At 39.3% G+C, this 15662-nt stretch overlaps 1 protein-coding gene and 1 non-coding gene across 2 annotated transcripts; both read left to right on the top strand.

Moving 5' to 3' along the window:
* Positions 1–3362: 3362 nt before the first annotated feature.
* On the top strand, positions 3363–5053 carry LOC113574311 (uncharacterized). Its single transcript, XR_014117342.1, has 3 exons — positions 3363–3591; positions 4812–4865; positions 4975–5053. It is a non-coding gene; the product is annotated as an uncharacterized LOC113574311 (transcript).
* A 1671-nt stretch (positions 5054–6724) lies between these two features.
* On the top strand, positions 6725–12507 carry vstm4b (V-set and transmembrane domain containing 4b). Its single transcript, XM_027005116.3, has 8 exons — positions 6725–6872; positions 8079–8477; positions 10811–10864; positions 11236–11343; positions 11540–11573; positions 11659–11780; positions 11926–11990; positions 12173–12507. The coding sequence occupies exons 1-8, from the start codon at positions 6791–6793 to the stop codon at positions 12296–12298; spliced, it is 990 nt and encodes a 329-aa protein (XP_026860917.2). The 5' UTR covers positions 6725–6790; the 3' UTR covers positions 12299–12507.
* The last annotated feature ends 3155 nt before the right edge of the window (positions 12508–15662 follow it).

Raw genomic sequence — 15662 nt, 5'->3', positions numbered from 1 at the left:
GAACATTCACAGAGTTGTCCCGAAGCCAATCCTTTGTTATCTTAGCTGCGTGCTTATGGTCATTGTCCTGTTGAAAGATGAACCTTCCCCGCAGTCTGAAGTCCAGAGCACTCTGTAGCAGGTTTTCTTCAAAGATGTTTCTGTACATTGCTGCATTCATCTTTCCCTCGACCCTGACTAGTCTCCTAGTTCTTGCTGCTGAAAAACAACTCCACAGTATTATGCTGCCATCACCATGCTTCACTGTAGGGATGGTATTGGCCAGATGATAAGCAATGCCTGGTTTCCTCCAGACATGACGCTGGGCATTCAGGCCAAAGAGTTCAATCTTTGTTTCATCAGACCAGAGAATTTTGTTTCTCATGGTCTGAGAGTCCTTTGGGTACCTTTGGCAAACTCCAAGCGGGTTGTCTTGTGCCTTTTACTGAGGAGTGGCTTCCATCTGGACACTCTACTATGCAGGCCTGATTGGTGGAATGCTACTAAAATGGTTGTCCTTCCGGAAGGTTCTCCTCTCTTCACAGAACAATGCTGAAGCTCTGTCAGAGTGACCCTTGGGTTCTTGGTCACCTCCCTGACTAAGGCCCTTCTACCCCGATCACTCAGATTGGCCGGGCGTCCAGCTCTAGGAAGAGTCCTGGTTGTTCCAAACTTCTTCCATTTATGGATGATGGAGGCCACTGTGCTCACTGTGCTTCAATGCTGCAGACGTTTTTCTGTACCCTTCCCCCGATCTATGCCTAGATACAATCCTGTCTTGGAGGTCTACAGACAATTCCTTGGACTTCATGGCTTGGGTTGTGCTCTGACATGTACTGTCAACTATGGGACCTTTTATAGACAGGTGTGTACCTTTCCAAATCATGTCCAATCAACTGGATTTACCACAGGTGTACTCCAATCAAGTTGTGGAAACAACTGAAGGATGATCAGTGGAAACAGGATGCAGCTGAGCTCAATTTTGAGTGTCATGGCAAAGGCTGTGAATACTTATGTACATGTGTTTTGGGGATTTTTTTATTTTTAATAAATCTGCAAAAATTCAAAAAAAAAAAAATTAAGTTCACCTTGTCATTATGGGATATTGTGTGTAGAATTTTGAGGGGAAAAATTAATTTAATCCATTTTGGAATAAGGCTGTAACAACAAAATGTGGAAAAAGTGAAGCACTGTGAATACTTTCTGGATGCATTGTATCTAGTTGCCATCTCTCAAAAATCTCTCTTCTTTCACAAACCCCTCACAGTTGGAATGTGTTTGCTTGACTTTTAGACAGATGTTGACACAGATGTGTGATCGGGTTTGTTTCAGACAATGTGAATCACACATAGGAGCTGCAGGTATGCCATCTGTTGAACCGGGCAAAATGTTCCTGTAAAATGGGTGTTTTGATCCACACTTTGGAGCAGTGTTTTAAAACATTTGTGCTTCAGAGGTTCAACACAGCATCAAATCATCACTATTGAGTGTCCCATCCCTACTATTGCCTTTGACCCTGATAAAGGCTTATGTGCTGAAAAGTGTTGGTTAAAAATGAACTGTGAATTGGATTTCTCGTCATCAAGTGTTGCTTATTTCACTCTCTTCTACAGTTTTGTTGAAGAGCGAAGTTGCATCAGATCGCTCTTTCTATTAAAGATGTAAATGTACAAAAAAGGTGAGAGTAAAACAGGACACCTTGGACAGAGGGCCTTCATCAGCTGTACCAGTGATGTTCTTTCTGTGGAAACCTTGGGTACTACACTGAACTTTTTAATACTTCTCGCTCTACATATATACACAGAGAGAGAGAGAGAGAGAGAGAGAGAGAGAGAGAGAGAGAGAGAGAGAGAGCATAAAATCATAATGCAGCATAAAGTCAGGTAAGCAAGCTTTCCATGGAAAAGTTTCAGTGTGAATTAGGCTGGGAAAATTGAGATACTGAAGCAACGTTGAACGAGGTCATCAGTGCTAAACTAGCTGAGGCCAGTATTTCAAAAACTACCAACCTCATGGGGTTTTCTCATGCAACAGTTTCAAGAGTATACTAAGAATGGTGTGATCTAAGAAAAACATCCAGCGAAAGGGGATCCTGTGGAAATAAACAAGTCATCAACAAAAGGGGTCAGAGGTAGAATCATTCTGATGAACAGGTGGTGCACAGTCAAGCACACTGGAGCCGAATACAATACTGGTGTTCCAACTAACATGTCCAAACACATGGGCTATAACAGCAGATGACCAGTTTGAGTGCCATTGATGTCTAAGCGAATCAAAAAGGCAAGACACCAGTAGGCAAAACTAGATCACTGAGCAGTGGAAAAAACATTACTTGGTCAGATAAACCGAGAACCCAGAATTCTGTCATACCACACTGATGGTAGTGTCAGAATTTTGTCTAAGAATTTGGTCCAAGTTCGTCCCTACAAGGTAGCTGTTTACCATATGGCAGAAGGACACTTTCAGCAGGACAATGCACCATGCCACATGAGTTGTATAGTCATGGATTGGTTCCAGGAACATGACAGTGAGTTTTCCTTGTTTCCTTGTACTCACAGTTCCCAGGTCTTAATCCTGTAGAGCATTAATGGGACAAGGTAGAACAGGCTTTTCAGAACATGTTGGTACCTCCAACTAATTTTATGGCAACTGTGAGAAGCTATCCTGTTCATACGCGCCAAGTTTCCTGCAGAACGATTTTAACACCTAGTGGAATCTGTGCCACAGCGAATCACTGCGGCTCTGAGGGTAAAATGAAGTATAACGTGTGTGTATATATATATATATATATATATATATATATATATATACATAGAGAGAGCGCGAAAGAGACAGAGAACATATATATATAAAGTGGCCATTCCATGTTTGTTGTCTTACATGGAAGGTATTTCCTACAGTTCCTACACTATTATAAAACTAGTACACCACTTGCACTTACTAAAATTAATTAATGTTTATATCTCTAATCACAGCTTCAACTATTATTACTCAGAGAGCGTTTGCTATAGCTGAGACACCAATTTAACATGAAGGGCTGCATCGTGCAATCAGCATAAGTGCACTTTACACATTGAGTGGCATGCAAACGAGGAAAGTAATATCAGATGTCCCACATAAACAGGCAATGAGTTTCAAAACAAATACCATAACTCACATGCATGCAGTGTGACAGTTGTAACATATCCCTGAACTCATGCAATTCATTCTTTTCTAGCTCTCTTAATTTCCTGCAGATGCTCCTGAAACTGACTGATGGTCCTATACTGATAATTCATAAGATTAAACTAATAATAGGAAATCAGTTTATTTGTTAGAGAAAGGAAAATTCAACTCAGAAAATGTTTTGTTGCTAAAATGGGGAACTAAGTTATATAGAGTGGGAGAGTTCCTTTATTTTTTCATCCATTTACAGCTAATGGTTAAAAGAGAGAACTGCAGAGACACAGAATTGGTACCTCTTGATCTTATCTGCAAACCACTGCAGTATATAGACACGAAAGCCTCCATTTCTCTAAAGAGAAAAACTACAGACAATGTTCGGACAAGATTTTCAAAAAATCTTTACAGATACAAGACACTCCTCTGTCCTTATGTTTTTTGTCACTGTTGGTAAGTCATTATTATCAATTATTACTGTGTTTTGTTAGTTCCTTAATTAACAATTTCAAAATGTGGTAGTTTCGATAGCTGCCAAAAATCAACTGTTATCATGGTGTTAATTTAGTATTATTGATAAGTTTAGTTTTATTGATAAGTTTATGTTTAAGATAGTCTGGTTCGAAATTTAAGCATTGCAAGTGATATGGTGTATATGGTGTTTTGAAACATCATTTGCATCAGAGGTGGGACCTTAACATTACAACATCTGCAAATTTTATGCCATGATTGGGGTTGCCTGTTAAAGAATCAAGAGGCTTTGTGTTTCTGTTATATGTTTTTGTTATGTTTGCAAAGTAAATATATTTAGGTCAGTTGTAACTGGTATACTCAGCTCACCAATTCTAATTAGGCTATTGAGAAAAGAAATACCACTGAGAAGACAACAACCGGGAAGATATACAACTGAGAAGATATACAACAGAGAAAACAAATGTCATAACTCACCCTGAGAAGATATACTAAAATCACAGTGTAGTGTGAAGTATTTGGGCAGTGAGGCAATTTTTTGTTGTTTTGGTTTCCTACTTCATGATAGTGTACACTGTTTTGAGTCTATTATTGTCCATATTGTGTGAAAGAAGAGAGTAAGAATTACGTCCCTTTTTATACATGGCTCTCCTGTTCTAGACTTAGAGAAAGGGTCCATCTAGAAATGATCTCTCTTCCATGCTGTTGTACAAACTAATAATGCTTTCCAGAATTGACACATTTTCAGGCAATCTGCTTACTGCGTATCAAGCATATAAGCAAGCACACAATTAACCATTCCTTCATCAACTCAGAAGCATAACAAAATGGCAGTACAGTACTACTGCTACTACTTCAAAAGCACCATTAAACACTTTCCAAAGGGTGTCAGTGCTGTGTTAAATGCATATTGTACAAACTTATCATTGATCTCATCTCACTTCCTGACAATATAAAATTTAGGTCACTTCCTGCTTGTGGTAGTTGAAATGTTCTGCAAGTGCATATGTAAGGCTACTTGCCCTCTGTTCAGGAGCACATAAAAGGCAAAATTTTAATAAGTCAGGTTTGCATGAGTGTCATAAGGGACTACACTTCAGTGGAAAGGAGTTAAGACTTCCAAGTTTCAGTCCTGTTACTGTATTAAGATGAAATTTATTAAGGTATTACATTGACTTTTATGACCCATAATGTTGTTACAGACACACTATTCCTGCATGTGAGAGCAGATGACAACTCCTCCACAGATGAGCCAAGTAAGAGAAGCTGGATGTCATTGAGATTATGAGATTATTAAAGCATATACATTGACATTTTTATTCTTCATAACTTATATAATTCTTAATGTACACAATCATCCCCAAGCCTCCGAAGTGAAATATGCAGCAATCGGAATAGGGATTGGCGTATTTCTCTCAATCTGTTTCATTGCAGTAAAGCTCTGCATGATCAAAAGACACATGTTTGACAACGAGCCATCAGGTAAGTATGCATGTTATATATGCCAAATTTCCCTTCCACAACATTCTTAAACTTAATATCACAATTTCTTTTCTTTTAGATGAGTCAGTAAGAAGATCCTTTACACAACAAAAGTAGTTATATGGAGTAAGCATGATTCTCACATCTGTCTACTGTATTTACTGTCATGTAAAGCAGTATCTCCTGACTGATGAAGCAAACCTATAGTATACATTAAATCTCAGAAGGAACAGCTCACATTTCAGGAGACAGGTTTACATATTACAGGGAAAATCAGTTCACCAGACATCCCACAGAAAAAAAAATGCTATCAGAAAACCATTATGCTATTGTTATCATTCCTTATTTTTCTGTCTGATAATCAAATTATTTTTATATAAATGTCAGTCAATTGGTCATATCATTATCATGTACTTTAAATAAATAAATATTCCATCTTTTATTAAACTAAACTCATTGTTATCAAGGTAAAGTTAATCTATGCATGTTTCTCTTTTCAAGCAGCATGAAAAATGTAACACCCATTCTAGTGTATAGGCAGAAAACATATTCATCAGCGGTGCTTTTGGAAGTGCTGAGGCTATAAACCATCTGAAAGTGTCTTGCACAGAGTGGTTTAATGAGGCAATGAATTGTACATTGACAGGCCTTATCTCCCTTTGGAGGGCCTGTGGGAAGACACACACACACACACACACACACACACACAGCGAGAGAGAGACAGAGAGAGAGAGAGAGAGAGAGAGAGCTATGAATTGTTTTCAGTGGCATAAATAATAAAACTTCATAGATTTCAGTCATTACTAACTCCAAATAATGGAATTTTTGACATGAAATTGTTTCATTCTTCGCTCATCATGTATTGCTTAAAATGAGCTCTTTTTGAACAATCTTACAATGTTAAGCTGCATCACTCTTGGGAGCTATTAAGATTCCTTCACAGGGTTGACAGGCATTACCAAGAGACCCATTTGTATGATGAACGCAGGCCATCATGCTGACAAGCTTCATGAAATTAGCTGGGAGTATTAACTCTGAGGAACGTCATGTCAAGCTACATCCAGAAGAGGGCAGTCAGACCTCTCCTGTCAAAGCCTAGATTCTCTAGCCTAGAGTTTTTGATGGAGTACTGTATAAAGCAATCCAAATGTCTTTCAAGTAACAGAATTGCCTTGTAAATATGTCTGTTTATTAGCTGTAACGTGTTGACAAGTTTGCCCTTATAAATTTCAAGAATGGCCATGGATCTATAGCAGCAAATCAAAAATATTCTTGACAAATAGCATCCAAGCAATGATATGACAGCCCATTCATTTGCAGTAACAGATTACTAGCACGAGAATAGTCGGAAATCTACCACTTTTACCAAGAGTAAAAGTAACTCTTATGGGGCTCCTTTAGGGTACAGATTAAAGATAGGAATTAATTTAACAGCAATTGCATTTATGACTCACGACTGGATTTCATTTTGAATTTCATGTAACTTGGTAACAGGAAAGGAACCAGGACCTTATCAATTGCTTTTTTTCTGTACAGAAAATGACTTGTAGTTCACAGCATGCAGTAGATGTTTGTGGGGGAGGAGTGAGGGAGAAACAGGGCATGCCCTGTCTCACAATTCACAAAGGAGGCGGAGGGAAAAAAAATACAGGGGGGATTCGACAGGCGCCGTTCTGTGGCAACATTTAGCTGAGGTTTTATGGAGAGTGAGGTTTTATCAGACTGGAGAATGAGGAGCTCTGCGATGGTAACAGTTTTCCTGACTAGTGTTCTCTTTGGGGGTAAGTACATTCAGTTAACAGACATTTTTATGTTACAAAATGTGAGTTTGAAAGGAACACTGAAAAGAACTTTGTCAAAGTGTATTGATCTATGCAGAATGTAATGTTGCTAAAAGTGTTATTAAATGGCCATGTGTATTAAATGAGCATTTAATGGTTCAAATGGTCAGTCAACCAGTGTCAGCAACTGCTTGCATAAAAATCTGATGAGCATTAAAAGCAAAACTTTCTTGCAGAATGTTAAGTAGAGGCCTGCTTGAAATGTGCAGGGTGGACAAAAAACAGCATTTCTGAGTCTTTGGGTTACTGTGCACTTAAGACATTTAAGATGCATTCAATGGACGTGTGCAAAATGAGTGTTGACAAAAAAGTTAAAAAGTGCCTTGATTTTGAACTTCACTTCATGACAAAATAACAATCTTTCTCAGTGAGCATAACTTCTATCCCTCAAGACAAATACAGTTCAGGAATGCAGGGTGTGAGCTGCAAACTTAATGTGCTGATTTACATATAAAACAAAAGAACAAGGAGAGTTTCCTGCCCCCCATCCAAAAAAAAAAAGACTTTCTGAAAACAGTCATTTGTTTACCATATAGTATGTTGTGGTTTTTGACTCCCCCCTTATTAGGAAACTGTGTTTGCCACAACAGTAGCAGGCATTCTGAAGCTGAAGGAGAACTTGTGTATGTATATATGTAGCCATAATATCTGTTGCTCCATGGCACTGTCCCCCAGCAGGCCACTGGATGTTACATGTACTTGCTCTTTAAAAATGCATTTACATTTTGTGGAAAGTTTCTTGACTGGAAAGCTGGAAAGCCAGATGTGGAAGCAAACATGAAAAATATAAGACAATAGATACTTTTTTTTAATAGAGTGACACTTTCCTAATTTTCTGTAATCTGCCTGCGTGGGAGGGTCTTGCCACTAAGTATCTCCAGATGGACTATCAAAAAGGTTCCATAAGTAGTGCAGATGGCCTTGAAAAATGTCACCTCCTTACACTCATATAATTGCGGTTCACATTCATGGAAGAACACTGAAAACTAAAAAAAAAAGACTAAAAACTAAAATACAAACTGGGCCCAAGGCGAAGTTCGTTTTATTCAGCCAGCATATTAAAACACCATGAGCTGTAGAACAAATAACCAGTGGCAAACCTTATCCTCACAACACTGTAAAGGATGTGTCATCTTCCGTTCGCAGAGTTGTGCGCCGCCGTCAATGTCACGGTCACTCCTGCACCGTTCACAGTGGCAGCGGAAGGTGAGAACGTCACACTGTCGTGTCAGGTGACTCAGTGGCGCCGGTCAGACAGCCTGCCTGTGGTGCGCTGGGTGTACCTGCCAGAGAGCGGTGGGGTTGAGCAGCTACTGGTCAAAGTCAACATGCGGCGGGCCAAGTTCTATGGGAACTACACGAAGAGCTTCCCCAGACCCAAGATGAAGCTGGTAGTGGTGAAGCAAGGGATAATCTATGACCTCCTGATCCTCAACATCACTAATCAGGACAGAGGCATGTACAGCTGCAGGGTACAGGAGTTTAAGAAGCATCATGACCGGTGGAAAGCATCTACCAACTGCACAGCAGCTACAGAGCTTCGAGGTAGGTCAAACAAATTAGCTTTTAGTGAGTCATTTGCTAGTGGTTGATGGCCCGCTCCCACAGCTCCTGTGAAGTATTGACCTAAATATGTCAAAAAGAAATCTCTGCTTTAAAATCTCTGCTGTCAGAGGCCTTGGGCCATCACTTTTGAACACAATATAGCACTGTGAGCACACTCTACCACACTATTCAATGCAGGAAGAAGCCGTGTAATATTGGGAATGTGTTCACCAACTGTACCAGGTCTACCTTAACTGTCCCCACAGAGAAGAGTTCTTTTTTGTTACAAGATATACCCTCCCATGAAATCTGTAATATTATGCTCCATTTTCGATTTCCCAGTACAAATAAATATAGGGAAATGTGATATAAAAGTTATCTATCTGTCTTTTGGCAGTCTGAGCTGTGGTTGGGTACAGAGAGACAACACAGGGATTGCTGGCATTCTTACAGCTAAACACTATTGACACTGGCTGCAGGATGGAGTTTCCCTTTCCTCATTTACAACACAGACACAAAAACACTGAGAGGCCAAAAAGACAGTGGCTCCATGGCTCTTGGACAAAATAAGCCTTGCTGTTGTTGTGGTTGTGTGTGTGTGTGTGTGTGTGTGTGTGTGTGTGTGTGTGTGTGTGTGTGTGTGTGTGTGTGTGTGTGTGTGTGTGTGTGTGTGTGTGTGTGTGTGTGTGTGTGTGTGTGTGTGTGTATTGGGGCATGGGGGGAGATAAGGGGACAGAAGAGTAATAAATTAGCCATCTGGCAATCACTCCGAATACCTAGTGATGTCATCCAAAGTCTAGATTCCCAGATGTGATTTCCAGAAAGGTGAGAAGTGTCACAGATATGGAGTTTTTATATTTTATATTTGGAAATGCTCTGTTATTTAGATTTAGCTGTCAATCCACATGAGGAACAAAGATTTTTCATATAAAATGTATAACTACAGATAAAAACATAGCACTGAAATTGTCTGGCAAAATTTGAATGTGCTGTTATATCTAAGCACATTTACCATCTAGACCAGACCCTCACTTTGTGTCCTGAAACAAAGGGCAAACTATAACTAAGCCAGTACCTAAACAAAAGGATGAAACACTATGGCTGTACACCTAGTCAGGCTATATCTTTGTAAATCAATATCACTGTAACATCATTTGTAGATTATATTTGTAAGGAGCTAACTGATATAGTAGCAAGTTGTTTGGATCTTTATGAGATTTTGCCAGGATTTAAATATACAGCAGGCATTAAATATACAGCAGAAGGCATGTTGGGACATACAGCTAGAGCCACTGGAAATGATCTAAATAAGATCCAAGTCTGAGATGTACATTTTTGACCATTTAGGCAAAATCGCAAGCAGCTTATGGATCACACAGGACTTCAGCGTGAAGCTCAGTATGAAGCCTTGAGCGCAGGTGAAAGTGCAGAATCCCTTTGGTATCAGAAGTCAGTAGAAGCTCTTGAGCGAGCAACCATGTTTATTCCATTAGTCAAACGTTCTGTACAGCAGCAATGCATCACTGAAGGGCTGAACGCAGCAGCCGGTCAATTGAGGCCATAGTCTAAGGGGCTCACTCTGTATCTCACACAATAGTCTAGGCAGGTGGGCATCTCTTGGTGCCACAGTTCAATTTATGCCTCTTACAGACTTCACAGAGAATGGGCGCTATGGTAAACCAGTTTGTATCTGTTGCTCTTTGTCCAAATATGTTCAGTGATTTAACAGAAGGGAGTCTCTCTCTCGTTCTCCATTTCGGACATGCATGAATGAAGGAGCACGTTATTATACAGTTCATGAATGGTGACATATAAAACCAAATTCTGTAGTTCAGCACAACTTTTTCTGGGGATAGTTTGCTGCTCTCTTAAATATACATTGCTGGAATTAACTTAATGCTAAAACATGAACTGTGATTTCAGTCAGACTGGCGTGAACTTTAATGCCATTTTAACAGACTTGGTCTAAAATGTCATTTCAAAATGTTTAAGTGGTATTGTATGAACCAGTCGTGGCACAACAGACACCCAGCTAGGCCATTCCAATCTCTCAGCACTTCTTTTGGCCAGGTCTTGCCATCTGCGGGACGGGCTAACCTCCCTGTCGTCTGCCACTGCTGGTGGTTATGGGTATTTTGAGGGCGTCTCAGTGGGTGTCAGCCATCACTAGCTGCCGGATGAGGGAGGGACCTTCCAGAGAAAGGGGCAGCATCCGTGCTGTCATCCCCCACACATGGCCCACTGTAATTAACTTTATTTAACCCTGCGCAGGGTGCAATTACCAGGGCTGAGCCACAGTGATGAGTGTGCACTTCTGCCTTCTGCTTCTGCAGTGCATGTCCTCCCGGCTAACAGCGCCAAGGAGGGACTCTGGAGTCTGTTTGAAGGTAAGCCACAGAGCCGTGCTTCACCCACATTGTCTTGCATAGAAACGACACCACAGTGGTGCTCCAAAAAATGCTGTACTGGCTATTCAGGCGGAAGGAACGGTTACTTTCCTTTTCAGATTTAGGCACAAAAATGAATCCAAGAAAATAAACTACTTCCTACTCATTCTCTCCACAGCACTAGATGTGGACGTGTTAGTCTAAACTGTGCAATGGTGAGGCTGCTAAATAATACCTGCTGTGGTCTTTTTGTATATACGGTGCCATGGTCGATCATCCTGCTCTGTATCCTCATTTATGTCAAAGGCAGCACGTGTTAGAATGTTTTAGAACATAAACTCAAGAGTGTTCATGATTTATGTTTGTTTCAGATGTATACCTGTGTGCGGTGCTGATTTGTTGCGTGGGGCTGTTGTGTATGTGTATGTTTACCGTGGCTGTGACCTGCCAGTATTTGCACAGGAAGAGGCATTTGAAAGGTAAAAGCACTGGGCATAGCTAATATATTGTCTCTATACCACGAAACAAGACTGTGAATACTGTGTAATGATATGTATATCAGGTTTAATTTTAAAGTATCCCAATGAGAAAAAAAAAAAAAAAAAAGATCAGAAAGGTGATTTTTATGATTAATCATTTATCCTTGTCTCTCTCTGTTCTCTCCTATCTGTTAAGAAAATTATCATTTGGTCAAGAGCCCCCAGAACAGGTGAGTCTGCATGAGAAAACAAACAGATTTGCTACAGAGGACAGAGAGCAGACTGGTCTGAGTAAACGTGTCTGTCTGTGTTCAGTTCCGGGGAGACGGTGACTAGTGTAGTCAGCCTGTCTCCAGCTCTACCCAAGAAACAGGGGAAGTACAGGACAAAGAAAACTATAGATCATATGGATGTGCCACCAGAGATCCCTGCTAAAGGTAAACCAGGATCTTTTTTTGCCATGGTGTCTTCTGAATCTGCTACTACAAGGCACTGATTTTTGAGTATTAATTTTCAGCAAACTAAAACAGCAGTGTGTCTTTAATGGTATGCTTTTAACTCTCCTGATCTTTCCCCTTCTAGCCCCGATTGCGGACAAAGTGAGAAAGCCAAAACTTTTAAAACCTCAGCCTAGAAATATAATTTTGGTAAGTTTCTTGAAAATGCTTAAATGTTTCCTAATTAAATGATGATGTAGTTCACTTCAAGTTGTGCTTTGGCTTTGTAACAGTCCTGACTGTGATGTTCTAAGCACAACTTAGATTTGATACAATCATCAGCCACTAAATGAGCTGAGCTCATTCTGCTTCTGTTCTAACTGATGTCACAGCCAAAGATTGCAGAGGAGAACCTGACATATGCAGAGCTGGAACTGGTTAAGCCAATACCAGAGGCCAAAACATCAAAGACAGGAACTGTCTATGCCCAAATACTTTTTGAGGACAAAATGGTATAGGACTAAGTCATTCCACTGATTGAACTCTATTATTTATAAATACTTTATTATTGTCAATGTCTGTTATGGTTTGCTAACCACATTTACAAGCACAGAATTTTGAATTGTACATATCTTTTTGTACATATATTTAGCACTCAAACACATTCCACACTGTGACACAAGAAACCAGACAAACTGATTATATGAATAAAGATCAGTAATAAACATCCCAATGTGTTATGTCTGATATGTCCATGGCTAGCAGTAGCGTGTGGGTTTTATAAACAGCCATCTTTAGCCATCCACTCACAGAAAACTAGTCCTGTTATCAGAGTTGCCCTCTCATCTGCGATACGAGATTAACTCCCTCTGTAGCCCTGGCCAAATTAGTGATCCAAGGTAGACTAATTGCTATCTTGAGTTCGAGAATTAGATTTAGGCAAACCCTGAAAAATCTTGTCCACTTTAATCTGCAAACGGCAAGTAACATTTTCTTAGCCCTTTACTAGATGGTAAATGAATGCATGAGGAAGCGCCTGTTCAATAATGACTTTCATATCTGCATGCATCAGTGTTTACAGATTTGAACTCTACCAGCAAAGACACAGAAGCCTACATTTAACATTCCTTAGATTAAATTACAATTACATGTCTAATGCCTTTGATGTTTTTTATTTTATTTATTTATTTTAGTTTAATGGACCTTTGGATTTTACCGTGGAAAAAACTTTTGAAACACCAAAGACTTTTTGCTCCTCTCACAAAAGGTCGGGGTGGGGGGAGGTGTGCTTTATTCTGAAACGTGGAAAACAGTAAAACGCTACTTATTCACAGTGCACATATGTTGTCGAGCATCATTATCCCCCTCCCATTCAGAAGGAGGTATTGACATGATTATAAACCTCAAGCATGTAGGAAAGTTCTTCAACTGTGAAAAAAGAGAAGAAACCCTTCCCTAACGCACACTGAGTGTAAGGGTGGGGAGGGGGCACTGTCTTCACCACTAATAAGAACCATCTGTGAATTCAGCATGGAAACACCATCCTCTACACCACTGCACGCTGATCACATTACACTTTCCTATCCACTTACTTTCATGAGCATACTGCCAATGGTGACTGTGTTGGAGAGAGTTTATAAAGAGATATGAATCTGTGCTACTGTTCTAAATAAGCTGACATGGTCCCTGTTTAACTGATGTGTACCTTGTATGTAATCCTTTGGTTTGTACTGATGTAACTTCAAACAATAGGCATAAAATAATAATGAAATTGAGAAATTGCTTTTTTTATTAGCAAGCAGACATCAAATATAACACAGATTGTAGTATTTACAGTATAAAAGATGCCTCACTGTACATCTAAAGTTGTTAATGAACTACTACTGATTATGTCACTTGTAACCACAGCTGTCAAAGTACACTTGACAAACACAAGCCATGTTACCAATGCTTGATATAAAGCCTTGTTACACGTTGTTTTCCTCATTACCTAGGAAATCTTAAAAGTTAAAAGTGGGTTGCATTTGTTCCTGTCATCCTTCAGCTGAGATTTACAATGAGCTCATAGTGTTCTACTATGAAACCAAAGCTAATGAAACAGTCTGTACCGCTCTGGAAAGCTCCAAGAGAATGACATCACTATTTCAGAGCCATTAGTTGTCTTTCTCCTTAATATGTCAACAAACAGTAAACCATGCTAGACATCGTCATAAATCAGCCTACGTTTTTTTTGAAAAATAAAAGAAAAATCCAAAACTAGCTGAATAGGTGGAAATTAGCTTAGAAAAATAAGATTTTCAAATAAGGCTAATGGATGATTCTAAGTCAGCAGCCTCTGAACAGCCTCCAAGTAAACATTTAAGAAATAGGTCAACTGAGGCTGCCGCCAGTACCCTTCCATAAGACAGGGTGTAGTGGAGACAAAACTGAGACAAAACCGAGTGCAAACCACATCCTTCTGCTGCCTACATAAACAGAGAAAGTTCCTAGGTCCCCTCCTTCCAGTTTTCCAGCACATGTCTCAGAGACTAATTTAGATCTTCACACCACTGCCTTTTTTTTCAGTGCAAAAAAAAAAAAATTAAACATAATGCTTACAAGAAGGTATTGTATATATTAGGGATCAAATGCAAACTGATATGAGAAGTTGAAAATACTTAGGAGTCGTTTGAGAGCGTTAAATAGGCTTACTGATGAGACTGAATCAACTATGCCTTTTGCAAAAGAAGGTTAAAATGTGATGGTTAAAATGTTGTAACTCATTGTCACACTTGGCCCCTCCTAGCATCCTTGTCTCATGTCTTTGTTCATATATATATATATATATATATATATATATATAGTCTTTGTTCATATATATATATATATATATATATATATATATATATATATATATATATATATATATATAGTCTTTGTTCATATATATATATATATATATATATATATATATAGACTGTCATATATATATGACAGACTAAATATAATGCTTTATCATTCAAATGGTCCCTTGTAAACAAACATCTTTATATCCACAGCAACCTGAAGATCTTAAAATTAACCATAGACCAGTCTATGTATCTTTGTATTATAGTATCTATATTTATGAAGTAGAATCAGCCTTTTCATTTTGCTGAAGTGGTAGCATGTATAAAATAAATTATTTTAGGCCTGGATTTACTAGGATCAGTCAGTCCATTTTGCAACACACATGGTGAGCACAACCAATTAGATTTGGCTTCATTCTGTTACAAAGTAGCGAACAATGCCTCCTTCAACCACCACCAGGTCATCATCATTCTTTCCATCAGAGCTGTTTTAACCAGAGGAGAAGAGAGAGGGAACATGGGAGACAAGGAGACATTGTAATGGACTTCTCAGTCCCAGAAACCAGAGCCTGCCATGTGCTTTCAAGGTTGATGACACACAAACAGGGCTGGGAGACTATGGAAGCTCTGAAAAGCTTTCCCTAGAACTGACCACCTTTCACAGAGTCACCCGTAATGTACAGTGACATGCCACACCCGCACGCACACCCACACACATACATTTACACACATTCACACACATATATACACACTGTAACACATGTACAACAGATGCTGTTTGAACAAGTCTATGACATATATAACATATACAAAGTACATGATTAAAAGCAGTTGAACCTCTGTCTGGGCTTGGAGGCCGTAACAAGGAAAAGGAATGATAAATGACTAACAGAATGGATAATGTAACTGGTAAAAACTAATAAAAAGAAACAGAAGCACAAATGGTAGTCTTTGGTAGGCCGTGTGCTTTGGTTATCCTTTTGGCTTATCCTCTGGTTGGTTGAGGTAGGCTCTAAGTTTACTTACTTTTGCCTTAGATCCTATTAAATTCAAG

This window comes from Electrophorus electricus, chromosome 15 (genome assembly GCF_041902795.1).
Source record: "Electrophorus electricus isolate QZ-2024a chromosome 15, ASM4190279v1, whole genome shotgun sequence".
NCBI lineage: Eukaryota > Metazoa > Chordata > Actinopteri > Gymnotiformes > Gymnotidae > Electrophorus > Electrophorus electricus.
This window is presented reverse-complemented; position numbering and strand designations above follow the sequence as displayed.

What these genes read in the sequence shown, in the direction of transcription:
- vstm4b (XM_027005116.3), top strand. Translation starts at nt 6,791, where the DNA reads ATGGAGAGTGAGGTTTTATCAGACTGGAGAATGAGGAGCTCTGCGATG. An exon ending in ACCAGAGATCCCTGCTAAAG is followed by an intron (nt 11,781 to 11,925) that starts GTAAACCAGGAT and finishes TTCCCCTTCTAG; the next exon opens with CCCCGATTGCGGACAAAGTG. An exon ending in AGCCTAGAAATATAATTTTG is followed by an intron (nt 11,991 to 12,172) that starts GTAAGTTTCTTG and finishes CTGATGTCACAG; the next exon opens with CCAAAGATTGCAGAGGAGAA.